This window comes from Mustelus asterias, chromosome 16 (genome assembly GCF_964213995.1).
Source record: "Mustelus asterias chromosome 16, sMusAst1.hap1.1, whole genome shotgun sequence".
NCBI lineage: Eukaryota > Metazoa > Chordata > Chondrichthyes > Carcharhiniformes > Triakidae > Mustelus > Mustelus asterias.
Window position 1 is genome coordinate 64,834,607 of NC_135816.1, and position 26,835 is coordinate 64,861,441.

General features: G+C 45.2%; 1 protein-coding gene across 1 annotated transcript in view; it reads left to right on the top strand.

Moving 5' to 3' along the window:
- Positions 1–26,835, top strand: part of LOC144505513 (shootin-1-like) — a 141,271-nt gene that overhangs the window by 109,820 nt on the left and 4,616 nt on the right. Inside the window, exons 9-16 of the mRNA XM_078231636.1 lie at positions 1,538–1,691; positions 2,723–2,888; positions 3,904–3,974; positions 5,605–5,705; positions 6,947–6,964; positions 12,993–13,052; positions 19,196–19,316; positions 22,241–22,388. Coding sequence (XP_078087762.1) covers positions 1,538–1,691; positions 2,723–2,888; positions 3,904–3,974; positions 5,605–5,705; positions 6,947–6,964; positions 12,993–13,052; positions 19,196–19,316; positions 22,241–22,388 — 839 coding nt within the window. The remainder of the gene's footprint in view (positions 1–1,537; positions 1,692–2,722; positions 2,889–3,903; positions 3,975–5,604; positions 5,706–6,946; positions 6,965–12,992; positions 13,053–19,195; positions 19,317–22,240; positions 22,389–26,835) is intronic.

Here is a 26,835-nt window from a genome sequence, read left to right on the forward strand (position 1 = left end):
CCTGTAATGTGTCCAACTTCTCCCTTGTCATCTGTCTGCCTTCTTCTTCACCATGATTACCCCACATCCCCTACCCTGACCGCGATCTGTCCAACTCCCACCCTGTGACTGCTCTGATTCCCTCACAAAAACCCACTTCCTCATGGTCATTTACCCCATCCGACGGCCTGGTTTCACAGACCTACCCGTACGACAGATAGCCTTCAATCTGTCTGGCTGCATCTGAAAAGTAGTCTTTTCAAAACAAAATCAGTCAAAAAATGTTTGAAATCTCCTTTAAATTTAGTTCTTCTGTTAAATTCGGCTGGATTCTAGAAAATCAGATTTCCCAGCTGCTAAACCACTCCTCCTCCTACCCCTTGGCTATCTAAAGCTCATCCTGCTATTCTGAGATGATATATTTTAATTCTTGCAGGTCGGAGTTGGTTGTAATGCATGTGATTTAAACATAGACATAGGGGACAATTCTCTGACCTTGCCACGCCTGAGGCAAATCGTGCCGATTCTGGAGAAAAGTGTGTGGGCCTAAAAATTGGTTTTGAACCTGGCGCAAGGGCGATTCGCATATTTAAAGTAGTATTTAAATATGCATAGCCTATTTAAATCCCCACACACGGAATTCTGTGGTCTTCCGGCATGGCATGAGAATGGTGGGAATAGCTACTGGTCTTCACCAGCGGAGACCTGGTGCAATGGTCATGCCAGGAGGCTCAGGGACCATTGGAGCCCCTGGGTGGTTGGGGGCATGGCTGGGCAGTGCCCACCTGACATCACCCACCTGGCGCACCAGCAGTGCCCACTGGACTGTCCCGCAGTGGTCACTGAACAGCCTGGCGATGCCAGTTGGATGATGTGGCAGTGCCAGTCAGGCACCACTGATGTGTCAGGGACAGTGTTGAAGGATTAGGGCCTATATGGGGGCCATGGCAGGGCGAGGGGTGGTGGGTGGCTGTGATGGGGGGTAGGGGGGGGTTCTGAAAGGGGCTGTTGTGCAGGGGTGGACTATGAAGGTGGTCATGATGGGGGGGTGTGTTGGGGGGTCAGGCAGGGACACTCATTGGGAGGTCCCTGATACCAGCAGGGAAGCAGTGGTGGTACATCCTTCCAATAAATGGAGGGGTCGGTCTTGATGTGTGTGGGGGAGAGAGTCTCACAGTGCACTGACAGATCGGGGCGCCCTTGTGAAAGGCACTTGGGCGCTCTGAAGCCAGGCTGACTGGCATGTTTAGCCACCCCTCCCCTACACTGGTGCGAAACTCCCAATTCTCCAAAAAAGTGACTGAGTGTGGGAGGATTGCGGTGCAGAGCGCACCTGAGGGACTGGCGTGGATCACTCCAGTTTTCTTGCTGTTATGATACTTAGAAAATTTTTGGGAGAATTCTGCTCATAGCTGTGGTGCTATAACTCAGCTGAACACCATTATGTACCATCTGGTTCTGAGCTAGTGGTCTGTACAGCACCAGCTGAAGGCAAACTGAGGCACCAAGAGCCTCCATGTCATAAATAAGTAATAATTTCCAAGCCCTTCCTCCATAGATTCAAGAGCTAGAGTCACGTCTGGATGAATCGGCACTGCAGAAGGAACTGGGTACGCTACAGAGACAGCTGGAGATGGTTGAGGAGGAGAGACGGGAGTCAGAACAACGGGTGCAAGAGGTGGAGCAGAGCAACTGTGAGCTGGAGGAGCAAGGTGTGAACTCAATGTAAAGAAGGAATAAACTTCCATTCATATAGTGCCTCAACCACAGGATGTCCCAAAGTGCTTGTGCTACTTCCAAGTATAAGCAATGTTGTAATGTAGGAAATGGGGCAGACACATTGGCTGAAATTTTTACAGCCTTCCTTCCAGCAGGATTTTCCTGTCCCGCCAAAGTCAATGAACAATTGAATTGCTCGCTGCATATGGCAGAGGGAATCTGCCGCGGTGGAGACAGAAAATTCCGGCCATTGTTTATAATGGACATCCCCAACAAAGAACCGCAAATAACTGAGAAACCTTTTTTTCCGATTGCAGAATATCGTGAGGCTTGGGCATTATTCCAACCGTAAAACCGTACAAGCTTAAAATTACTACTAGTGATATTAACAGAGGGTTCAAATGCTCATAAACCAAGCTTTTTGTTACTATCCCAATACCTTCTTATGTAATTTGGTGTCAATTTTTGTTTGGTAACACTTCAGTGAGTGGCACGGTGGCACAGTGGTTAGCACTGCTGCCTCACAGCGCCAGACACCCGGGTTCGATTCTCAGCTTGGGTCATTGTCTGTGTGGAGTTTGCACGTTCTCCCCGTGTCTGCGTGGGTTCCCTCCGGGTGCTCCGGTCTCCTCCCACAGTCCGAAAGACATGCTGGTTAGATGCATTATCCATGCTAAATTCTCCCTCAGTGTACCCGAACAGGCGCCGGAGTGTGGCGACTAGGGGATTTTCACAGTAACTTCATTGCAGTGTTAATGTGAGCCTACGTGTGACACTAACAAATAAACTTTAAAACTTAAACTATGAACCTTGGGACATTTAACTATGTTAAAGGTGCTATATGAATGCACTTTGTCGTTGCTGTAGCACAATTTCTCCTTCCAGTTCCAGACGGAATGTCTATGCTTAACCTGAGAAAACACATTTCTTTGATGAAAACCAGATTTCAGAATGAAAGCACTACATATGGAGAGCAGCGGGAATTATTCTGAGCACTAAAATGCATCTTGTCATCTTTTTGCAGTGAAGGAACTGAAGGAGAAGATAAAATTTCAAGTGATTGAATCAGCTCCTGCCATAGCACCACCTCCACCACCTCCACCTACTCCACCCCCTCCTCCCCCTCCTCCTCCTCCACCCCCTCCTCCCCCTCCCCCTCCACTCCCATCCACACGTTGCAACCCAATTAGGTATGTACCCAGAATCCTCCACAAGTTAGCCATGAGGAGGAGGTTGAAGGAGCAGGCGATTGGTCTGATGGATGAGGAGGGTACAGGGGGAACGAAATGAGAGAAAGATGGAGGTTCGAGGGAGAGGACAGGGAGAGTGGCAGGGGAAGGATTAGCTTGGTGCACAAGGGTAGAATGGAAAGCAATAAAAAATAGCTGAATGAGTGCACTTCATGGGCAGCAAGGTGGCACAGTGGTTAGCACTGCTGCCTCACAGCACCAGGAACCCGGGTTCGATTCCTGGCTTGGGTTACTGTCTGTGTGGAGTTTGCACATTCTCCCCATGTCTGTGTGGGTTTCCGCCGGGTGCTCCAGTTTCCTCCCACAGTCCAAAGATTGCGGGTGAGGTTGATTGGCCATGTTAAATTGCCCCTTAGTATCCCGGGATGTGTAGGTTAGAGGGGTTTGTGGGGTAAATACATGGGGTGACGGGGATATGGTCTGGGTGGGATTGTTGTTGGTGCAGACTTGATGGGCCGAATGGCCTCCTTCTGTACTGTAGGGTTTCTATGGTTTCATCTTAATGCCAAGATCCATGAATACTTGTGGTAAGGGGTGATGGCGAACAGTAGAGAGGGTAAGGAGTTAGCAGAGTAAAGGAGGCTGGGGTTATCTTTGTCACTAAGATGAGCCTCGCGTATTGAGAGAACATGGAGACGCGTTGCAGCTGAGCTTGATGTGGTCCACTCAGATATGGTGGACAGGCTGCTAAACTAGTTGTGAGTCACTTCAGTTGGACTCAAGACAGCAAAGATATGCACCACACCACAGGAATTGCAGAGGTGGGAGATCAAAACGGTTTTATTGGGCATCAGAAGAGACGAGGGTCAGTGGTTGAACAAATTAGCAGCTGCAGAGTTATTGCGGCAAATGGACAACCAAAGATTAGACAGTTGGGGTTTAGAAAGTTTTGATTGCAGCTGTGAAGAGGTGGTTTGTTTTGTCTCTGTTGGGACTCATGTTGTATCTCTTACAGTTCCCTCATTGCGATAGTGCGGAGATCGTCCAAGAACTCCAAGACACAGCCAAAACCTGAACCTACCAACAGTAAGTACTCAGTCTCATGTTCTGTCAGAAGTGGGTTTCAATCATCAACGTCACAGGCAAAGTCTGTTGGGATGAAGTTTTCAGCACCTTTCCAAAACAGAGAAGATATCACCAACCCCGCCCCGCAGCTGACACCCATCCGATTTTAGCTCCCATTAGCATTAGGCAAGTTCAGTTCAAATTGGCACCAGACATATAGGCCTCATTTCTTTTCTTGTTGGGCGCATGCACTGGGCAGGCCCAGAAGCAGGAGTGACATTCCCTGTATGACCGTGATCACGATTTCATGCTGGCTGGCCAATCAACAGGCTGGAGAGGGCTGAGCGCTGTCAGGGAGGGCGGGCACTGAGAAAAGGGAGGGTGCAGGCTGATGTTTCTATTGTGGTCCCTCAGGGAGACGGCCGCTCCAGAGTGTGAGGGAGCTGCAGCCCTGTGAAAAATAAACAGCAATGGGTAAACGCTGCACAGAGGGTCTGGGCAGCACAATCAAACATGAATCTCAGTCCACAGACAAATTTAAAATTTTATTTTAGCCCTGACATTTCATCCCACCCTGGATAGAGGTTGAAGCTAAAAGGCGGGAATTTCACAGTAACTTCATTGCAGTGTTAATCTAAGCCTTACTTGTGACTCATGAGTAAACTTTAAAGGCTGCCTGGCCAATCGGCCCACTCACTAAGCCTAAAAGCAGATGGGCCATGTAAAATCGTGTTCAATTGGCCCCTCATTGAGTTCAATCACCCGCTTGATTGTTGGCAGGCACACTTCAGACCCTCGTGTGTGCCTACCAACCGTGATATTGCTTAAGTGCCCAATGACGTCAGGACGCATGCATGATGTCTCATGTAATTTCATGTGTTTCCGGGTCAGGTGCGTACCCACCTGAGCAACACAAAATTCTGGCCATAAACTAAATTTTCTGTGGTTTGACTCGCAGCTGCTCCATTCTGCAGAGTTTTACTCCTTGCAAGAAATATTGAAAAGACAGCAAAACCCCTATGAGGTTTGCAAGCTGAACATGAGAGCCCCTCCCCCTTACCAATATAACCCTCACTGATCAAGCTGAGCTCTCCACAGTTGCATTCTTCTTTCAGTGGATCTGAAATGGGAAGAAAGATTCTGGGGTCGTGATTCTGGGATCCTGTGGGTCTCAGACTGAGCAAGGAGACATTCTCACACATTTGTCTGCTGGAGGAGTTGGAACCTGAGTATCTCACTGTTACAGGTTCAGTACTGGAGTGCAGTAGTTAGTGAATCCAGCCCTGGTTCAGTGTGGTTTTTGAGTAGGATTGATGTTGGACGGCACGGTGGCACAGTGTTAGCACTGCTGCCTCACAGCGCCAGGGACCCGGGTTCGATTCCTGGTTTGGGTCAATGGCGTGCGTCCTGACGTCATTGGGCACTCACTTTGTATGGAGTTTGCACATTCTCCCCGTGTCTGCGTGGGTTTCCTCTGCGTGCTCCGGTTTCCTTCCACTTTCAGAAAGGTTAGGTGCATTGACCCGAACAGGTGCTGGACTGTGGCAACCAGGGGAATTTTGCAGTAATTCCATTGCAGTGTTAATGTAAGCCTACTTGTGACTAATAAATAAATAAACTTATTGTTTTTTCTCTCTCTTATTTGCTCTAGACCAGACTGGCATTGATGATGTGAAAGTGAAAGCTGTGAATGAAATGATGGAACGGATAAAGCATGGTGTCATGTTGCGGCCTGTGGCCCAGGTCTCAAAGGTAAGATCCCTGAGAGTTTCATGCATACAATACCCCTGCCACCCATAGAGTAGATATCTACATCCTTCGGCCTTGCCTGTGGCTACGATTCTCCAGTCTCACTGCAGTGAATGGAGATTTTGACTCAGCGTCAAATTCTCCATTCTTGCTGGCTGCAGTCGTGGGGCATTCGAGATCGGAGAATTCCGCCCTCTGTCCTGGCTGAGGTCCACTCCCAAGACCCCACCAAGAGAGAGATGACAACAATGTTTCATTGCTCTGTTGGATCACCGATACAAATATGGTAAAAATAATGAACAAAGTAAAAAACTGACATAACGGCCGGGATTTTATGGCCTCGCTCGGGCGAGGCTGAGGCCAATGGAGAATTCCGTTCTGCGAGCCGCCCCCGCCCTGATTCCGGGGCGGACATGGTGTTAAAATTCCCCAAACCTCTCCAAACAACTGAAAAATCTAAATCCTCCCAATGACATGTGAACAATAGAAGCACCAAAATCCAACATACAATTTGAATTTGAATTGGTTTTTGGAGCAAGTAAGATGCATTAAGGGCTTGCCCTGGCCACTCTGTGCATTGACTTTGTAACTCTGGGAAAGGAATATAATGCCCCAGGCAACTGTAGTCAACATGGAAAGCATATTATACATTCCCTGTCAGGGCAGTCAGAAAATCTGAAGGGCACCAGGAGTTGGTGGAATGGCTCCCCACCCAATTTTCTGACCCTGCCAGCTCCAATTTTACTGGGAAGCCGACTTACCTCAGCAAGCAAGGAAAAGTTAGAAAGCCTTGGACTCTTTCAAAAGGAGTGACAGAGAAGACTTATTTGGTGAGTATCAGATATCATCTGGGATTGAAAAGATTGACCCTAAGCACTGTTTCCAAGTTAAACAATTAAACTACATTAAAAGTGAAGACAGATACAAACTGGTTAAAAAGAGGCAAGATTAATATCAGAAAACATGGGTTTCTGGGTATGGTATTGGAGGTAAAGACTCAAATCATGCAAGAGGCAGCTAGATGCCTTGATGGTGGTTACCAAAGAACTGAATGACCCTATTCATCTGTACGTATTTTTATGATCGATTCTTATGTATTAATATGATTGAGTTTCAACTTTAAATGTATTTTGGCTCCTGGGCAGTGTATCATTGTAGATAATACGATATGAGACTTTACACTTATAGTCTTTCTCTCTCTCCTGTTCTTTCTTGCTGGCTGTTCGGTCAATTCCATTCTGAAGAGGAAAGTTATTAACAAGGTAGGATTCCTCCTCATCATCTCTGATCTCCCCATCCCCTCTACTCCCACCACCCATGCATGTTTTGGAAACTCCTCCTAAAGGTGTATAACAGAAATCACAAATTAAAGGGATTGTTTGGTATTGTTTTTTCAAAAATGTTCACTAAACCTTTAATAAATAGGACGTAATGATTTTCCCGACATTATAACATTCACTACACTTCAAATGCACTTAATGAGCTGCAAAACACTCTGAGATGTCCGATGGTCTTGAAAGTCGCTATATAAATGCAAATCTTCCTTTGGTAGGTAAGTTGGGTTCTGATTTGTGTTATTCAAGGGGAAGAGTTTAATTTTGGACTCAAACCTTCCTGCAAATCTAGAGATATAAACGGGATCTGATTGAAGGTTAGGCTGGCAAAAGTTGGAATTTTGGTTGTGATATTCTTTTTGGGAAGTCCAAAGGAAAGTTTTCCATCTGCTGGCCTAGTTAGCCTCCCTCTGTATGGTAGAAGCTAGCAGAAAGGGTCAATGAATCAAGATTGTCTATCGCACTTGTGATTGGGTACTAATGGAAGTATGAATACTCTTCCCAGGATAGTTTTCATCTTGGACTGGAATGAGCCTGAGCAGGGAGGACATCATGTTACCAATCTCTTCTGCAATGATGGAGAAGGGGGGAGGCTTGTGTTTTTAAAAAAAATAAAATTGAAATTAAAATTGAATAACATTGAAGTGTGCCAGAGATTGTTTAAACATTAATAACTCAAGGAATGAATTACCAGCTCAGGCTTTGCCTGCTGTCATTGAAATATCTCCTCTGATAGTCTGAGACATGAGAAAATAGCATGTCGCCTTTTTATAATTCATTTATGGGACAGGGGTGTCGCTCGCTGGCCAGTATTTATTGCCCATCCCGAGTTGCCTGAGGACAGTTGAGAATCAACCACATTGCTGTCGCTCTAGAATCACATGTAGGCCAGACCAGGTAAGGATGGCAGATTTCCTTCACTAAAGGACATCAGTGAACCAGATGGGTTTTTCCGACAATCGACAATGGTTTCATGGTCATCAGTAGATTCTTAATTCCAGATTTTTTTTATTGAATTCAAATTCCACCATCTGCTGTGGTGGGATTCGAACCCGAGTCCCCAGGACATTGGCTGAGTTTCTGGATTAATAGTCTAGCGATAAAACCACTAGGCCGTCACCTCCCCATCCCTTTCAGCACCTCAGAAGTAGACTAGCACTGATGCCACTTCCCTGACTCTGCACTCCTGTGGTTTCTGATTGCTCTGTTCCAGAAGGCTATTTTTCCCTTTCTACTCCCTTTCCGTCCCTGAAGATGTTAATCCCTGGGGTATAATGCCAAAGCACTGACTGCTTTCTTCTATTCATGATGTGGAGATGCCGGCGTTGGACTGTGGTAAGCACAGTAAGAAGTCTCACAACACCAGGTTAAAGTCCAACAGGTTTATTTGGTAGCAAATACCATAAGCTTTCGGAGCGCTGCCCCTTCGTCAGATGGAGTGAAAATCTGTTCTCCAACAGTGCACAGAGACACAGAAATCAAGTTACAGAATACTAATTAGAATGCAAATCTCTACAGCCAGCCAGGTCTTAAAGGTACAGATAATGTGGGTGGAGGGAACATTAAACACAGGTTAAAGAGATGTGTATTGTCTCCAGACAGAACAGCGAGTAAGATTCTGCAAGATCAGGGGGAAAGCTGTGGGGGTTACTGATAATGTGACATAAATCCAACATCCCGGTTTAGGCCGTCCTCATGTGTGCGGAACTTGGCTATCAGTTTCTGCTCAGCGACTCTGTGCTGTCGTGTGTCGTGAAGGCCGCCTTGGAGAACGCTTACCTGAAGATCCAAGGCTGAATGCCCGTGACTGCTGAAGTGCTCCCCCACAGGAAGAGAACAGTCTTGCCTGATTGTCGAGCGGTGTTCATTCATCCGTTGTCGTAGCGTCTGCATGGTTTCCCCAATGTACCATGCCTCGGGACATCCTTTCCTGCAGACAACGTTGTCTACCTGATACGCTGCAGGAAAGGATGTCCCGAGGCATGGTACTGCAGCGAGAAAGGATGTCCCGAGCCATTCACTGCAGCGAGACTGGAGAATCCCAGCTGAGGGCGAAGTCAGACAATCCAGCCTGGGGTCAGTCTTCTTGCTTTGAGTCCAGACAACAGAGTGGCAGTGGGTAATTCAAACATGGGGGGAAAATCACTGCTCAACCCAAGTGTTGCTCTCACCTCACACCCAAGGATGTATTTTCCCAGCAGATTTAAGAGGGGAATGGGAACTCTGGCTGATTCATCCCCCTTGTCACCCTCAGCAAATGCAGAGGACCTTGATTAATCTTTTGGTCTCCCTGTCCTATTTCGCTGCACTTACCATCAGTGCCACTGGGGGAGTCTACTGACATCAACTTTAGAATTAATTACATATTCGTATGAATCATTACACAGAAACTTCATTGCAGTGTTAATGTAAGCCTACTTGTGACACTAATAAGTAAACTTTAAACTAATAAAGTTTATTTATTAAAGTTTAACTTTGAACTTTAAATAATTTTAAATTGAAAGTGTGTTTTAGCATTCCACATTATGGGATGCCGATTCTCTCACTACATCCGAGGTGACCATCTTCAAAATCCTCTTGGTAAAGATGAAACTGGGGTCTAAATGCTATTCTTTTGACAAGGGAGTCTGGAAGCTGCTAGAAATACTGTGCTAACATTTGAGGCATGATCTCCTGTGGCTCGGTGAGGTAGGGTTATGAACTCCAACTGCGTGGGTGCCCTGAGGAGATAATGAACTGTGCCGTACCAGCTTGGGCTCAGCTGTCCAGACAACCTCCGGGAGCAGTGATAGATGCTTGAGCAAGCCGCTGCCTTAAGCATGGTCTACTCTTAATGTGAATCAATTGAGGGAATATAATCTCTGACATCACTCTTGCTTTGATATTGTTTCCATGGTTACGCAAGCTCCAACATATGTATTTTTAAAAATTAGACCAGATTGGTCGGAAGAGACCATAGTCATGAATACCTATAACTAGTGAGCTGCTGCATCTTTAAGTGCATGATGCATCTGAGCAATCTTTCCCCGTTGCTGGATAATTACCAGATTGTTTTTTTAAAAAAGTAAACATTCAGTAGTTTCTCTGTGTAAAAAATTAGGCAAATCCGATGTTGATGATTATTTCATTCACAGGCTGTGGGCATTGCTGGCATTTATTGTCTGTGCCTAAACCCCCGAGTAGCTTGCTTGGCCATTTCAGAGGGCAGATAAGAATCAGCTACATTGCTGTAGATCTGGAGTCACATGTAGGCATGATGTGGAGATGCTGGCGTTGGACTGGGGTGAGCACAGTAAGTCTCACAACACCTGTTGGACTTTAACCTGGTGTTGTGTCACATGTAGGGCCAGACTGGGGAAGGACAGCAGATTCCTCCCCTAAAGGATATTAGTGAACTAGAACTAACTCTAGTTTCAAGGTCAGCATTACTGAGAGTAGCCTTTTATTCCACATTCATGTAACTAAATTCAAAATACCCAGCTGTCCAGTGGTGGAATTTGAATTCATACATCTGAAGCGTTAATCCAGGTTTACTGGGGTAGTGGCACTGGTGAGGGCGGGGCGGGGGTTACCCAAACAACAATTACTGTGTTTCAAAGTCATTTAAAACTTTTTAAGAAGCTTCTGAGATCTGCAGGAAATGCAGTTCTTTGTTCCTATATGATTCTTGATGCGTAAATACTGGCCCCAATATTAACAGGGAAAAGCCATGATTGGGGGGTGGCAGAGGGGTGTTGGGTGAAGTCTGAAGGTACAATTTAGCAAAGCAAAACCCAGAAATAGGGATTTCAATCAGGCCCTGCTGAATTATTTAATACAGGACCGATTACCATGTTTGGACCTTACATCCCATCACGCTGCCAGCCGAAATGAAAGGCTGACTTATTCATTCCAATAATTCTATGTTGAGGAAGAATGAATCTGAAGTGAGCCCGTAACTTAAAGCAGGTTTATTTCCAAGACAGTAAAGTCACAGACTCTCCCAGTTCCTCTCACTCACCCAGAGTGAACAAATTTATATACTGTTGCAATGATTCACTAACCATTCCTCGACTGCGGACAGTTGGAATCCATTGAATTCCTGCAGTGCAGAAGGAGGGCATTTGGCCCATTCAGTCTGCACCGACTCTCCCAAACAGAATTTTATCCAGCCACCACTCCACCCCCCCCCCCCCACCCCTGTAATCCCATGCATTTACCATGTCTAATCCATCTTTGGACACTAAAGGGCAATTTAGCATGACCAGTCCACCTAACCCACACATCGTTGGTCACTCAGGCCAGAACTCTACCAGCTCGTCTGCCATGAAATCAGAGCGGGCGAGGGTCTGACAATGGAAATCTCTGTTGACTTCAGGCGGGAATTTCCCATCTTGTCTGAGTGAGGCTGTAAAACCCCACCCTAACGGTCATTTTAACATGGCCAATCCACCTAGCCTCCTCATCTTTGGAGTGTGGGAGGAAACTTGGAACACCCAGAGGAAACCTATGCTGACACTGGGAGAATGTACAAACTCCACACAGATAGACCCCCCAAGGCTGGAATTGAACCCAGGTCCCTGGTGCTGTGAGGCAGCAGTGCTAACCACTGTGCCACCGTTCCCAACTTAAAGCATGTATTTTATTACAGCATAAATTCAACATTAAGCTGTCTGGCTGTTGGGCAGCCTGAGGCTGTGATGGGGCATGTGTCTCAGGGAGGTTAGAGAGTTTGGGTTGCTTTGATCACTAGAAGAGGGGATGCTGTGATTAATCCGATCAATGAGAGGTTAAGAGGGTGACAGCCAGAGGAAATCACTCCTCCTGCTCCTGACCCACAAGCAGTGTTTGAAAGGAACAGTGTTTGTTCCATGCAGCGGTCTTGTCTCCCATCAGCTTCCGGGTTTCCTACGGCCAGCCAGTGTTAAAACTAAACCAGAAAAAAAAACATTTAGAAAAGCAAATATTTCAATGAGGGACCCACCTCCTTAGATCTTGTTGGTCACCTGTCTCCAGTCCTGCCTGAACAAAAGCTGAAGTGGACAGGTTGGTTTTGGTATCAGAATTTCTGAAAATCTATTTTCAGGGGTAAAAATTCTTTGACTGTGTCTAGAAGGTGAAACAATGGGGTTGAGCGGCATACTTTTAAAAACTGACTTCAGGTGGGTTACAACTGCTGATAGATGGGCTGGAGTTGGAGGGGTTGGTGGACAAGAGAAATATGAAGAGATAGCAGACTGGCTAAAACAGAAACCACTCTTCCCATCAAAGCCATTTGAGTTGGCAAAATGGCCAGTAATCCCATGCCTCATAGAACAGTGTGAGAACCAGCTTGCAAAACTTCCCTTCTTCCCCTGCATAAAGCAATTATCATAGAATCATAAAACCCCGACAGAGCAGAAGGAGGCCATTTGGCCCATCGAGTCTGCACCATCCACAATCCCACCCAGGTCCTATCCCCATAACCCCATGCATTTATCCTAGCTAATCCCCCTAACACCAAAGGGTAATTTAGCACCTAACCTGCACATCTTTGGACTGTCAGAGGAAACCGGGTCACCTGGAGGAAACCCACGCAGACATGGGGAGAATGTGCAAACTCCACACAGACAATGACTAAAGCCAGGAACCGAAGTCGGGTCCCTGGTGCTGTGAGGCAGCAGTGCCAACCACTGTGCCACCATGCCGCCCTTAGATCCAATTGTGGACAATGTTAACAATGAACAGGACTGTCTGATTAAAACTCTGGAGTATAGTGCCCAGGTATTTATAGATGGAAGGAGAAGACTCACGTTTGCTTATTTAAACTGGGTTGGCAGATGGGAAGCAGCTGCACTTGGTAAGACTAAGATACTAACTTGCCCCAGGGATGCCGGAGCGGCTGAGTAGACACCATGTGCTGTGGAGCTGAGGGGAAGCAGCCTTGCTGCAAACACCATTATTCATACCTGCTGTGTGTTTGTTTTTACTCCGACAGCCGCCACCAGTGGATGAGAAAGCACAAGAGAGTGCCATGGATGAGCTGAAGGGGATCCTGGTAATGTAGAGAACAAATTTAACTCTTTCTTAACAGCCACAATTTTAAACACTGTCAGTAAAGGTAAAACAACACTTGCAGTGCTGGTCAGAACGGATTAGTCTTGTCTGCATGTATCAAGTGGACATTAAAATTCCCATGGCAACAAAGAGAATTGCTACCCGCCCCTTCACATTGAGTGGTCTCCTCTGGGCTTCCTGTGACTGCATTGTTATGCTGCTTCTACTTGGCTTCCAAAGGTGGTAATCTTGCCACTGGAGGCAACCCTGTAATTAAGAAAAAAACAAAGAACAAAGAACAGTACAGCACAGGAAACAGGCCCTTCGGCCCTCCAAGCCTGTGCTGCTTATTAGTCCAACTAGACCATTCGTTTGTATCCCTCCATTCCCAGACTGCTCATGTGACTATCCAGGTAAGTCTTAAATGATGCCAGCGTGTCTGCCTCCACCACCCTACTTGGCAGCGCATTCCAGGCCCCCACCACTCTCTGTGTAAAAAACATCCCTCTGGTATCTGAGTTATACCTCGCCCCTCTCACCTTGAGCCCGTGACCCCTCGTGATCGTCACCTCCGACCTGGGAAAAAGCTTCTCACTGTTCACCCTATCTATACACTTCATAATTTTGTACACCTCTATTAGGTCTCCCTTCATTCTCCGTCTTTCCAGGGAGAACAACCCCAGTTTACCCAATCTCTCCTCATAGCTAAGACCCTCCATACCAGGCAACATCCTGGTAAACCTTCTCTGCACTCTCTCTAAAGCCTCCACGTCCTTCTGGTAGTGCGGCGACCAGAACTGGACGCAGTACTCCAAATGTGGCCTAACCAGCGTTCTATACAGCTGCAACATCAGACTCCAGCTTTTATACTCTATACCCCATCCTATAAAGGCAAGCATACCATATGCCTTCTTCACCACCTTCTCCACCTGTGCTGCCACCTTCAAGGATTTGTGGACTTGCACACCTAGGTCCCTCTGTGTTTCTATACTCTTGATGGCTCTGCCATTTATTGTATAACTCCCCCCTATATTAGTTCTTCCAAAATGCATCACTTCGCATTTATCTGGATTAAATTCCATCTGCCATTTCTCCGCCCAATTTTCCAGCCTATCTATATCCTGCTGTATTGTCCGACAATGTTCATCGCTATCCGCAAGTCCAGGCATCTTCGTGTCATCCGCAAACTTGCTGATAACACCAGTTACACCTTCTTCCAAATCATTTATATATATCACAAATAGCAGAGGTCCCAGTACAGAGCCCTGCGGAACACCACTGGTCACAGACCTCCAGCCGGAAAAAGACCCTTCGACTGTTACCCTCTGTCTCCTGTGGCCAAGCCAGTTTTCTACCCATCTAGCCACCTCTCCTTGTATCCCATGAGCCTTAACCTTCTTAACCAACCTGCCATGAGGGACTTTGTCAAATGCCTTACTGAAATCCATATAGACGACATCCACGGCCCTTCCTTCGTCAACCGTTTTTGTCACTTCCTCAAAAAACTCCACCAAATTTGTAAGGCACGACCTCCCTCTTACAAAACCATGCTGTCTGTCACGAATGAGATTGTTCCGTTCTAAATGCGCATACATCCTGTCTCTAAGAATCCTCTCCAACAACTTCCCCACCACGGACGTCAAGCTCACTGGCCTATAATTACCCGGGTTATCTCTGCTACCCTTCTTAAATAACGGTACCACATTCGCTATCCTCCAATCCTCAGGGACCTCACCTGTGTCCAATGAAGAGACAAAGATTTCCATCAGAGGCCCAGCAATTACATCTCTTGTCTCCCTGAGCAGTCTAGGATAGATGCCATCAGGCCCTGGAGATTTGTCAGTTTTAATGTTACCTAAAAAACCTAACACTTCCTCCCTTGTAATGGAGATTCTCTCTCACGGGTCAACACCTCCCTCTGAGACACTCCCAGTCAACAAGTCCCTCTCCTTTGTGAATACCGATGCAAAGTATTCATTTAGGATCTCCCCTATTCCCTTGGGTTCTAAGCATAATTCCCCTCCTTTGTCCCTGGATGTGGGATGATTTCCTGGTCATAATCAATTTAACTTCCTCATTTTAAGCAAGTTATTCACCTCACTGCTTTTTTTTGGATCTTGCTGTGCAGAATAAGCATTGCTACGTTTACCTACATTAGGACATGAACTGTGCTTCACAGTAATTCAGTGTCAAAAGTGCTGGGATGAGATATGACAAAATGTCATGCGAAAGCATGTTTATTCCTTTCTCTGATACTTCAATCCAGGTAGTCTGCGATTTCTGAATGCTAAAACATTGCCTACCACCGGCACTGAATCCCATAGAATCCCTACAGTACAAAAGGAGGCTATTCGGCCCATCGAGTCTGCACCGACCACAATCCCAACCAGGCCCTATTCCCATAACCTCACATATTTACCCTGCTAATCAGGGTAAGTCAGGGACTTGAGTAGGCTGTGGTCACAGCCTGCCTGTGTAGGCCAGCAATACATTGTTAGCTGTGCATTCCACCCTCAGCCAGCCTCCCTCAGGGGAAACCAGAGCCATATTGGCTTTTTTTTTTAGCTGAGTGTGAGAATCAGACACGCATGGTTCCATTAAAGCCACACTCATGCATGTGCAGCCCAATGCACCACAAAGAGAGATTCAGCAACAATGGAGCTGGAACAGATTAAAGCATAGCTTCCATTGGAAGCAGTTGTCAGTATAAGTGGAATATGATGTGGCTCACTCTGCCTCTGGCACCTCATAGCTTAGAAATGATGCAGAAAGGCTTTTCACAATGCCCCTACGCTGACACTTCTGATATAGCACACCACTGACTCCAGCAACAACAACTTGCATTTTATTTGGTGCCTTTATAAAGAGTAAAACATTCCAAGCCACATCACGGGTGTTAACAAACAAAATTTGACACTGAGCTGCAGAGACAGATGTTTGAACACAAGAAAGTGGGTGGATTTTAAGGAGCATTTTAAAAAGGGAAAGAGAAATAAAGAGATGGGGAGGATTAGGAATTAAATTCTAGAGTTTGGAGCCGTGACAGCCGAGGGCACGGCCACCAGTGGTGAATCCATGAAAATTAGAGACAAGCAGGAGGCCAGATTTGGAGGAGGACAGAGATCCGGAGGGGCTGTAGGACTAGAGGAGGTTATAGAAATAGTGAAGGGGCAAGACCATGGAGGGATTTGAAAACAAGGATGAGGGTATTGAAATTGTTGCCAGGCCAGGAACTAATGTAGGGTCAGAAATCACAGGGATGATGGGTGAACGGGATTTAGAGTTAGACATTATGGGTGAGCACCGGTTGACAAAGGTGGGAAGGCTGCCCTGCGAGCTTTGGAATAGTCAAGTCTGGAAGTTACAAATGCCAAATAAGGATTTAAACAGCAGAAGAGTTGAGGCAGAGCAGTGACAGGCAATGTTTCTGGGATGGGTGGTCTTGGTGACGGAGAGAATATGGTGTGAGAAGCCCAGGTCAGTGTCAGAGAGGAGACCATGGTTACAAACAGTTCTCATTCAGCCTCAAACTTTAATCGTTCCCTCACAACTTCACTTGTTGCTTAAACAGACATGCCAGGATGGTCTGGTAGGTTATTCTCACTTAGGTGCTGTAGTGTTTGTGAAAGATTCTCAGAAACACATTTACAATGTTATCCATGGTCTGTTCACATCTTCTCCCAAAGTTACAGCGATTAAGCAGGAGAACCTGAGGAAATGCTCAGAAACATTATTTATGACTTCCTTATTAGCAAAACCATGTAAAATCCTCTCTATTGTCAGCATCCACAGTTCAAGAAACCCGCGACAATGGGTTATTATAATGCTTCCCTCTCTATAAAATAATCTTTGATTGTAAGCTGTTTTATTATTGCTGTCATATAAAAATCCCCCTTAGTATAATTCACCTTATCAATTTTTGTTAGTTCACATAACAAGAGTTTTTAAGTGAAATCAGCAGGCATTGCTTTGTTTGAATTGATTTATTATTGTCACATGTATTGGGATACATGTGAAAAGTATTGTTTCTTGTGCGCTATACAGACAAGGCATACCGTACACAGGGTATATAGGGGCAAAGGAAAGGAGAAGGTGCAGAATGTAGTGTTACAGTCATTGCTAGGGTGTAGAGAAAGATCAACTTAATATAAGGTAGGTCCATTCAAAAGTCTGATGGCAGCAGGGAAGAAGCTGTTCTTGAGTCAGTTGGTACGTGACCTCAGACTTTTGTATCTTTTTGTCAATGTCAGAAGGTGGAAGAGAGTATGTCCAGTGTGCGTGGGGTCCTTGATTATGCTGGCTGCTTTTACGAGGCAGAGTGTTTGATATTTGCCAATTTCCCTTTCTATTTTTCAGCAGAATGCTTTAAAAATCAGGAAATCCCTTGAGATTTGGCATTAGAGTGAGCGAAGACTACTTTCTACTGGTTTCTTTTCCCCCTCCACTCAGCCTCTGAAAACAGGAACCCTGTATCTCCGGCCATTTAAAATTGAATATCACCCCCCCGCTCCCGCCCCCCCCCCCCCCACCGCCCCCCCCCGCAGCCCACGTCACTCACATAATGCACTCTTGATTTTTAAAACATAATTTGGATAAATTAGTAAGTAAGTAAGGAACATCACCCAGACTCGACTCAGGTTGTGACTTGGTGTTCTGTTGTGAGTGCGGCAGACACAGTCAAGTGAGAAATAGGAGCTGAATTTTTCTGATTTGAGCTTAATTACTGTGGTCAGAAAAAGAGGCAAATTGTTGGTGAATGCAAGGTCAAGAGACACAGGCAGACCTCCTGTCAAGCATATGTTGTATTAACCAATGATGGGTTGCAGTAAATTATTCACATGATTACTTTGGTAGAAACTAATCTTTCCACTTATATTCAGTTAGATATATATTGCTGCTTAGAAAAATACTCTTAAATAGCCTGATCATTTAATATTTGTGAGGAATCATATAAAATACTCCTGATTATAATGCAGACTAAGATAATACACCCTTCATAATAATAACACTATCTGAAATAGCACATCCTTTGTTGTAGCAGATTGATATATTCTTTTAATCCTTCTCAAATAACACGCCCCTCTTTGCAGTAAATCTTTGTATGACTGTATCTTACAAGTGTTATACGCACTATAAGACATATCTTGCTCTGATATAACACATTAAAAATATAGCCTTAATTGTCACACACTGACATTATGCCTCTTCATTTTAATCCTAATATATCCCATATCTCTCATTGTAACTCTGTCTAATAACACAATCCCCTCTGTAACACTGTGCAGAATTTGATTTTGGTGATGGTTGTCTCTTCCGCCAAGGCCTGTTTCTCCTTGGGATTCAGGGCTCTGGGGATGGAAATCCCACCTGCTGAGAGCTGCTGGCCAATCGGATACCTCTTCGTTGCCAGCAGCACCACTGGCAGGAGTGGCTGCTGCTGCTAAAGCATCTAGGGAGAGGCCTAGGATTGCCAAGGGACACAGGTACAAATGATTGAGGTGGGATAGGGAGGGCAGTCGCTGGCTAGGTGGGGGGAGAGGGGTCAGAAGAAAAAGTAGGGAGGTGGTTTTCAGCAGGGTCTTCCCAATATTGGTCCCTAATAAGGCATGCTAATTCTGCACAATGAGGTCAATCAAAAAATAAGTGCCTTTTTGGAGGCAAACTCCAGCAATGTTTTTTGAAACAGCTAGATAGCTGCCACAACCAGTGAATATTGGTCACAGCACTTTTCAAAGGGGGTGTCAAACAGGCATTAGGTCCCTCCTCATTCAAATATGCAAAGGGTCTAATGCCTGTTTCAGGCATTGACCAATGTACAAGACCTTATCAATATCAGGCATTGTAATTTCTGTCTAAAATGAGCATGCATAGGCACTCATTTAACACCTTTAAAACTGGTACTGCATCATCAATATGCTAGGCCTATGTCCTTGTGCCATAACTAAAGAACTGCACTTATACATATTTACAAATTTAAGTTATAACTTGCGAGTTAAACTTCCAAGCTTGAGTTTGATGCCAATGAATCGTGTGAATTGAGGTTGGTTGCACTTAGTGTGACATTGGGCACAGAAAAAAGGCTACTTGGTCCATCGTGTCTGTGCCGACATATAGGGCACCTGACTTCCCTCCATCTACTTACAGGATTCGATGAAGAAGAGTCCAAGTCGGGGGTTTCCAGATGTAAGTCAGAACAAGACAGAGAATGAGCTGGAAGTTGTCCTTAGACGGAGGCGGAAACAGACTTCCGATTACAGTCCGAAAGGTAATGAATGCCCAACACTGGATGTTTGCTTTTTTCCTCAGTTTTCAAGTAGTTAACTTACAAACCCAGTTATCCTTGACTGTAGGTTTAAATATCAGTTAATTTCACCATGCATGAGAACAGTGTTTGTCATGGTTGCTGCAATGGTTAAAGAGGAGACATCACATGCAATATACAAACTTCTAGCGCACAATTCCATTCTATGCTGAGTTAGCTGCATCACCAGCAGTTGCAAAACTGCAATTGGCCTCAGTACCCCTAGGCTAGGAAGTGGGTGAGGGTGGAGGGGTGTGGGGGAAGGACCAACTCACATTTCCTCTCCTGAACATTATCAAAGAACCAGCCATGGATAGTGCAACGGGCGCGATTTTACCACTTGGGCGGGGCAAGCCGGGAAAATCGCAAGAGCACCTGATATCTCGCCTCTCACGATCCTACCGGCACCGGATATCTGGCACATTCAGCCTTCTGCCCATTTTTGGCGAGAGGCTGAATAAATTATTTTAATTTATGTTAAAACTAATTTAAATTAAATTTGCAAGCCCGGGACGCAATCATCCAGGCACACTTGCCAGCTTACTCGCTGGGAGAGGTTCTCTCCAGTGAGGAAGATACCTGGTCCCCATGAACAGGGACCAGTCATGATAGCCACGCTGGCAGAACTGGAGGCCATTGAGGCCCCCCTGGGAAGTCGAGGGCAAGAGAGGGGTGCACCTTGGGCAGTGCCAGCCTGGCACCTTGGCACTGCCCACCAGGCAGTGCCAGGGGTTGGGGCCTCAAAGGGGCAGGGCCTGTAGGCAGCGGGGCCTGAAGGTGGGGGGTGGGCTTATCGGGTCGGGAGGAAGGGCCCACTGCCATGTGATCAATGGGGTGGGGGGGTCTTGCTGCCAATCTGCACGTGATCAGTAGGGGGGGATAAAGAGGGGGCGATCAGTCTGGACGGTGATATTTCTGGGCGGGGGGTGCTCACAATCAGCTGTGGGCCCCCGAGATATCTGGAGGGTGGTTCTTTGTCGAGGCTGGCTGGCAGATCCCCGAGACCAGTCAGCTCTCTGCTGGTTGCCATTGCGCATGTGAAACCACATAGATTTACACATGCACAATGGCTCCGTCTGCTGCTGCAGCAGCCATCCTGGTGATTTAAATCCCACACCCCTCCCTCTAGAGACTAGAAATTGTCTAGTCCATGTTTTGCTACTCTTGAGTGCATGAGATATGCAATTTGGACTTGCCCAAAAAATGGATCTGAAACTCTCACGTTTTCATGCTGGCTCAGCACATCGAATTTTTCTCATAAAGTCACCCCCCCCCCACCGCCCCCCCCCGCCCCCCCCACCCCCACGCCCCCCGCCCCCCCATGTGTACATCTGTTGGGTCAAAATGGAGTCAGGCTCAGCTGTATGGACACAGAGTCCACCAACCTTCACTAGCATGTAACAAGGAAGGAGCCTTCTGGCCTATAACACCTATACCAGCTTTCTGAAACAGATATTTACTGAGTCCCATTCCCTGTCCTTCCCCCATGTTTAGAAGCGTGAGAGGGGATCTCATAGAAAATTATAAAATTCTAACAGGATTAGATAGGGTAGATTCATAAAGAATGTTCCTGATGGTGGGGGAGTCCAGAACTAGGGGTCATAGTTTGAGGATAAGGGGTAAACCTTTTAGACCTGAGATGAGGAGAAATTTCTGCACCCAGAGAGTGGTGAATGTGTGGAATTCACTACCACACAAAGTAGTTGAGGCCAAAACATTTGTGTGATTTCAAGAAGAAATTAGAAATAGCTCTTGGGGCTAAAGGGACCAAAGGATATGCGGGGGAAGGTAAGATCAGGATGATTGAATTTGATGATCAGTCATGTTCATAATGAACGGTGGAGCAGGCTCAAAAGGCCGAATGGCCTACTCCTGCTTCTATTTTCTATGTTTCTAAGTCATTTGAAATAATTATTTTAAATCATTTGTTCACTTCCCTATTAAAAACAATATAGGTGGGATTTTAGGGCCACACTCAGGCGAGACCAGAAATGCCCGCCCGAGGTCTACAGAGATTTCTGTTGTTGGACTCTCGCCCGCGCCAATTCTGTGGCGGGTGAGGTGGTAGAGTTACGGCAAATGGCTTTTGTTTTTGAGAAATTTTGGTACAGATCTTTGGTGTCCTACTAACATTGCATTAAAAACATTCTCCTGCCGCTCCTTTCATTCTTCTGGCGATTATTTTAACGTTATTTTTTTTAACAGTTAGTTACTTTCTATGTGTATCTGATTGAAACTCAACCTCCAAATTCTGACACCACCATCAGATTTTCTCTTAACCTTTTGCGTCCAGATGAAAAAAGAGTCCCAGTTGCTCGAGTGTCGCCTCCTAACTGACCTGCTTAGATCCTCCTGAAGTTCCTTGCAGACCTCTTCACAGTTAACTACTCGCTATTTTGGTTTAATATTGTGCCCCGTTATTCCCAAATCCATTTCCTATAACACCACCCTTAAATGCTCTAATGTTTATATCTCTGTAGTCCAAAATACATCAATCTTCACTTTCTGGTCTTGAATCAACTTCCTTACTTTGATTTTGATTTGATTTATTATTGTCACTTTTATCAGTATACAGTGAAAAGTATTGTTACCCCATATTCTTTTTAATACTGTGCACAATAGTTTTGTCACCAAGCTCACTATGCAGCAACTTATGTACCTCTTGAAAGTCCATATACATAGCATCCGCTACATTTCCTTTATCACATATAGGGATTCTGTTCTTTGTTATTTAAAGAGAAACTTCAATCCCTATGATACTATCCTATTAAACTACAAACCTAAAGACACAAATTGGCTCCCTAGACAGAGCTTATAAGTAAGAATATGTGTTGTTAATTGTAATACTGTATGAATGAGGAGAGCCTATGCTATCCTACCTCTGACAGATGGAAATGAAACCGATGCCAGCGATGTTACCTCTTCCAAATCCCTCAACCTGAAGGAAAGCGATGAAAGAAAAAGTGATAACCTGGAGCCCAGTCCTGTTCACCAGGCTACAGGAGCAGAGGACCGAGATAGCAAGGAGTCAGGAAGGTAAAGCTTGGCAATGCATCTGAACTGTAACTGTTTGTTCTCTTAATGGAGCCCAGAGGCACATTAAATTAGGCCCTTATTTAAACTAAAGTGATGGTCATACCTAATAGGTGAACCTAGGCAGCTAATGTCCATTGCCAGCAAAGAGCTTTCAGTCTGTACCAGACTTTGGGTAAAATTTAAAACATCTTCCTGTGTACTGTCAAAAATTTAACAGTCAAGAAAAGTCACATATTATTCAAATTGTGGTGTTATGCTCGGTAATAAATGCATTCTGTTTCAGAGTAAATTGTTAATTTTAATGAATTATTCTGAGAGAGCAGGGGCCCTAAAATTTTGAGAAGGGCCAAAACAGAACTCCAGATAGGGGCTGGAAAATGAGGTAGAATCAGGGTGGGTTTGGAAAATGAGGTAGAACCAAATTGTGATTCGATTCCACCCCACATTTTTGCTGCTTCCATTTTCTGGTAGGCTATCTGCATGAATCCCTTATGTCGTGAGGCAAGTCAGTGGGGGTTCTCCAGCTTTTACCCTTTACTCCATTCAAAGAGCACTGCCAGCTAAGACCTTCAGGAAAGATCCATTACCTTGCTGGTACTAAGGTCCTGGCACAGGTAAGGAGATTTTAGGCTTCTTCTGTTTTTGGCCTGAGAATAGACTCGGAATTGTCTTACGGGGAATGGTTGAGCACTGCTCCAGCTATTGCTGGCAGATTAGGATGGGAATCTTGAATTGCTCTTACAAATGCAATGCATTCATTCCAGTCATGCTAATAATCCCTTCTGTTATAAACGTTATACTATCTCTGAGCAATGCCAAGATGACAGTAGACTTTACATGTGCAACAGGTTTATTTACAAGAGTTGTAAAATATTTCTGCAATCACAAAATATCTACACTCACAGCTCAGCTTCTCAGTCTTTATGTCCTGTCTGTTTACTTTAACTCTGAGGAAACATCCAGGCAAGCACTCTGAGCATGCATCAGTCATCAGACTCACATAATCAAACACAGATCAATTAAACCATTGAACACGCCACCTTCCCAGAAATTTGGGTTAGAGTCAGCAACATTTGCTTTGAGCAAAAATGGGTTCTGTACTCCTGCCCACCAACATTTGCAAGTTGGAAAACATTCACCACTAGGAGAAGAAAAATCAATGCTGATCGAGGATGTGAAGTGAATGGAGCATATTTAAATAGCATTAACGTGTGCACACAGAAATTTCTGTCTTGCACTCCCTTGCAAACTTGAGTGGAATTCAGGTCTGGGCATTCAGGCACAGTCAATAATTATGATACTCCCCTAATTTATTGTGAAAAGAAAGAACCCGGTTTTACTATACCATTGAGACAATGGAGGGAATGGAGTGTATTGTTCCATGTGCAATTGTTGCTGTAAATTCAATTGATTTGCTTCCTCTGTTCAACAATAAACAAGGGGAAAACCTTTACCTCTTCCAAGCAGGGCTTGAATTCATCTCAAGTCTGAGGTAAAAGGCCAGGGAACGTGGACATTGGGTGCCCACAGAAAACTCGCCCATGTTGTTTGCAGTTCCACATTCAGCAATTCCAATAAGCTCCTGCTAGCCACCTTCCCGATCCACAAGTCATCCAAAACTCTGCTGCTCATAATATTTCCACAGCAGTTTATTCACCCGTAACCCTTGAGCTCGCTAGTCTACACCCAGACACAAAACAAAACTCTCATACTGGTTTTCAAATCCTACCATGGTCTCTCTCTCTCCTCCTCCCCATCTCTATTACCTCCTCCTAGCCACCAGCCTTATGAGGTATCTGCACGCCTCCAATTCAGGCTTCTTTTGCATCCCCAATTTTCCTCATACTATTGGTGACTGTGCCTTCAGCTGTTTAATCCCTAAGCTCTGGAATTCCCTCCCTAAACCTCATGACCTCTCCAACCCTTGCTCCTTTAGGCATTCCTTAAAACCAACCTCTTTAATCCAGGTTTTGCCCACATGCCCTGTGAAGTCGGTAAATATACCTCTTGAGGCTGGTATGAGTCAAAATACAGTCAGGCTTTATTCTCACAAGTTTATGGGAGAACTTGACCCCTTGAAAGTGGAAGCCAAAGTTCTCTCTGAACACAAGAAGCGTGGACCTTTATACATCAGGGTTCCCAATACAAGTCATGAAGCAAAGTCCAGTTAACAGTTCTTGATCGTAAATTATAGTTCCTTTAACAGTTGAAGTCAAGATGCCACCTCTGGTCCCCTGCTCTTCCCGCAGCTTTTCCTTTGAAGTGACTGTGTACGATTGCAGCTGTCCCAGTGGGAGTCCTCCTTCAAACGGCCATTCTTGCACTCTACCATTTGGTAGCTGCTTCCTTTGTTTAAATCATACACAAGCCTACGGAAAAAGTAAGACTTACAACCCTACATCTACATTTAACTGTCTGTTTTATCAGAATGATATAAACAAGCGAGGGAACGATGAACAAATGGCTTATACTACTAAAAGTAAAAGATGAAACCAAGAACAAATGGCTTGTGCTACCAAAAGTTAAAGATGAAAGACATGAACAAATGGCTTATACTACTACCAGGAGCAATATAAACAAAGGGGAGACTAGCCATAAGGAAGGGTTATATTTATGATATATTCCAGGTACAAAGTTCAACCTTTTAGGTACAAAATACAGTGAGTACAAAAAAAAACATTAACCCTTTCCCTTCTTCACCCTGTTATCTTTTTCAGTGATTCAGCAACAAATGTTCTTTAATTATTGCTTCCATGTAACTTATTGAAATATTTTACTATGTTACAGGCACCATATCAATGTAAATGGTTGTTGTTAAAGTCTACTTTGCTCTGACTATTGCTTCCTTTCCCCACACCATTGGCAGCCTTGATGTCAAGTGCCTTACCCCCGCGGTATAGAATTCCTTCACTAAAACCATACATCACTCTATTCTCTCTCCTCTAAGACCCCTATTAAACCCAATCTCTTTAAAAAGCATTTGGTCAACTACCCTAATTGCCTCTTCCTGGCACAATCATTTTCTTTAATTACACATCTATGTCGTACTTTGCTTTTTTACGTTTCGATGATGCATACAAGGCAGGAAGTACTAACTTTGCTTGCATTTCCTTGACTACTGCATAGAAATGTAAAGATGATCTAATTGAGGTGATTCAATTGAGTAGATAGAGAAACAGGTGCTTTCAATAATCTTTGTCTGACATGCCGAGTGGAGCATGCCTCCCCTTGAGACCTCCATCATCACAGAAGCCAGTCTTCAACCATTCTTTGACTTGCTCCAATCGCTACCATGAAACCGCTGAAGGCACTGGATATAGCAAAGGCAATGGGCTCCGAAAAGAGCCTGGCATGTACTACCAAAGACTGGTGTTCCAGATCTAGCTGCACCCTCAGTGAAACTGTTAAGGTACAGCTACAACACTGGTATCTCCCCAACAAGACGGAAAACTACCCAGATACATCCTGTCTATGAAAAGCAGAACATAATCAGTCTGGCCAATTACCGCCCCATCAGTCCACTTGCAAACAGCATGATGCTATCGACAATGCAATCACCGATCACCAATGCTTAATTTGAGTTCTGCCAGGGCCGCTTAGTTTCAAATGTGGACCTTGGGTCCAAACATGGATAAAAGCTCTGACTTCGAGAAGGGAGGTGAGAGTGAGTGCCCTTGACATCAAGGCAGCATTTGACCAAGTGTGGCATCAAGGAGCCACAGTAAAATTGAAATCAGAGGGAATACTGTGCACTGTTTCAAATCATACCGAGCACAAAGGAAGGTGATTGCTGGCTGCCAATCATCTCAGCCCAGCACATCGTGTAGGAATTCCTCAGAGCAGTGCCCTTGGTAAAACTGTCTTCAGCTGCTTCATCAATGAACTTCCTTTGATCCAGTTTAAGCAGGGTTTCACTTGCACCTCTTTCAATTTGGTGTATTGCTCCCATTGTGGTCTCCTCTGTATCGGAGAGACCAAGCGTAGACTGGGTGATTGCTTTGTTGAGCACCTTCGGTTTGTGTGCAATCAAGACCCTGAACTTCCGGTTGCTTGCCATTTTAACTCACGATCCTGCTCCCATGCCCACATGTCTGTCCTTGGCCTGCTGCAATGTTCCAGTGAAGCTCAATGCAAACTGGAGGAACAGCATCTCATCTTCGGGCGAGGCACTTTACAGCCTTCTGGTCTCAACATCGAATTCAACAACTTCAGATGATTTGCTCTACCCCACCTCGACACCTTTGTTTTCATTCTATTTTATTTAATTTTTTACTGTTCCCTACCTTTTATTTCTTTATTGTCTTTCTTCATTTTTCTTCCCCCCCACTCTTTCCCCCTACTTTATCCCCCTTCCCTTACCTATTCTCCCCCTTTGCTTCCCTTTTATTAAATTTTACCTCTGTCCCATCCATACCACGCACCCCCCCCCCCCCCCCCCCCCACCCCA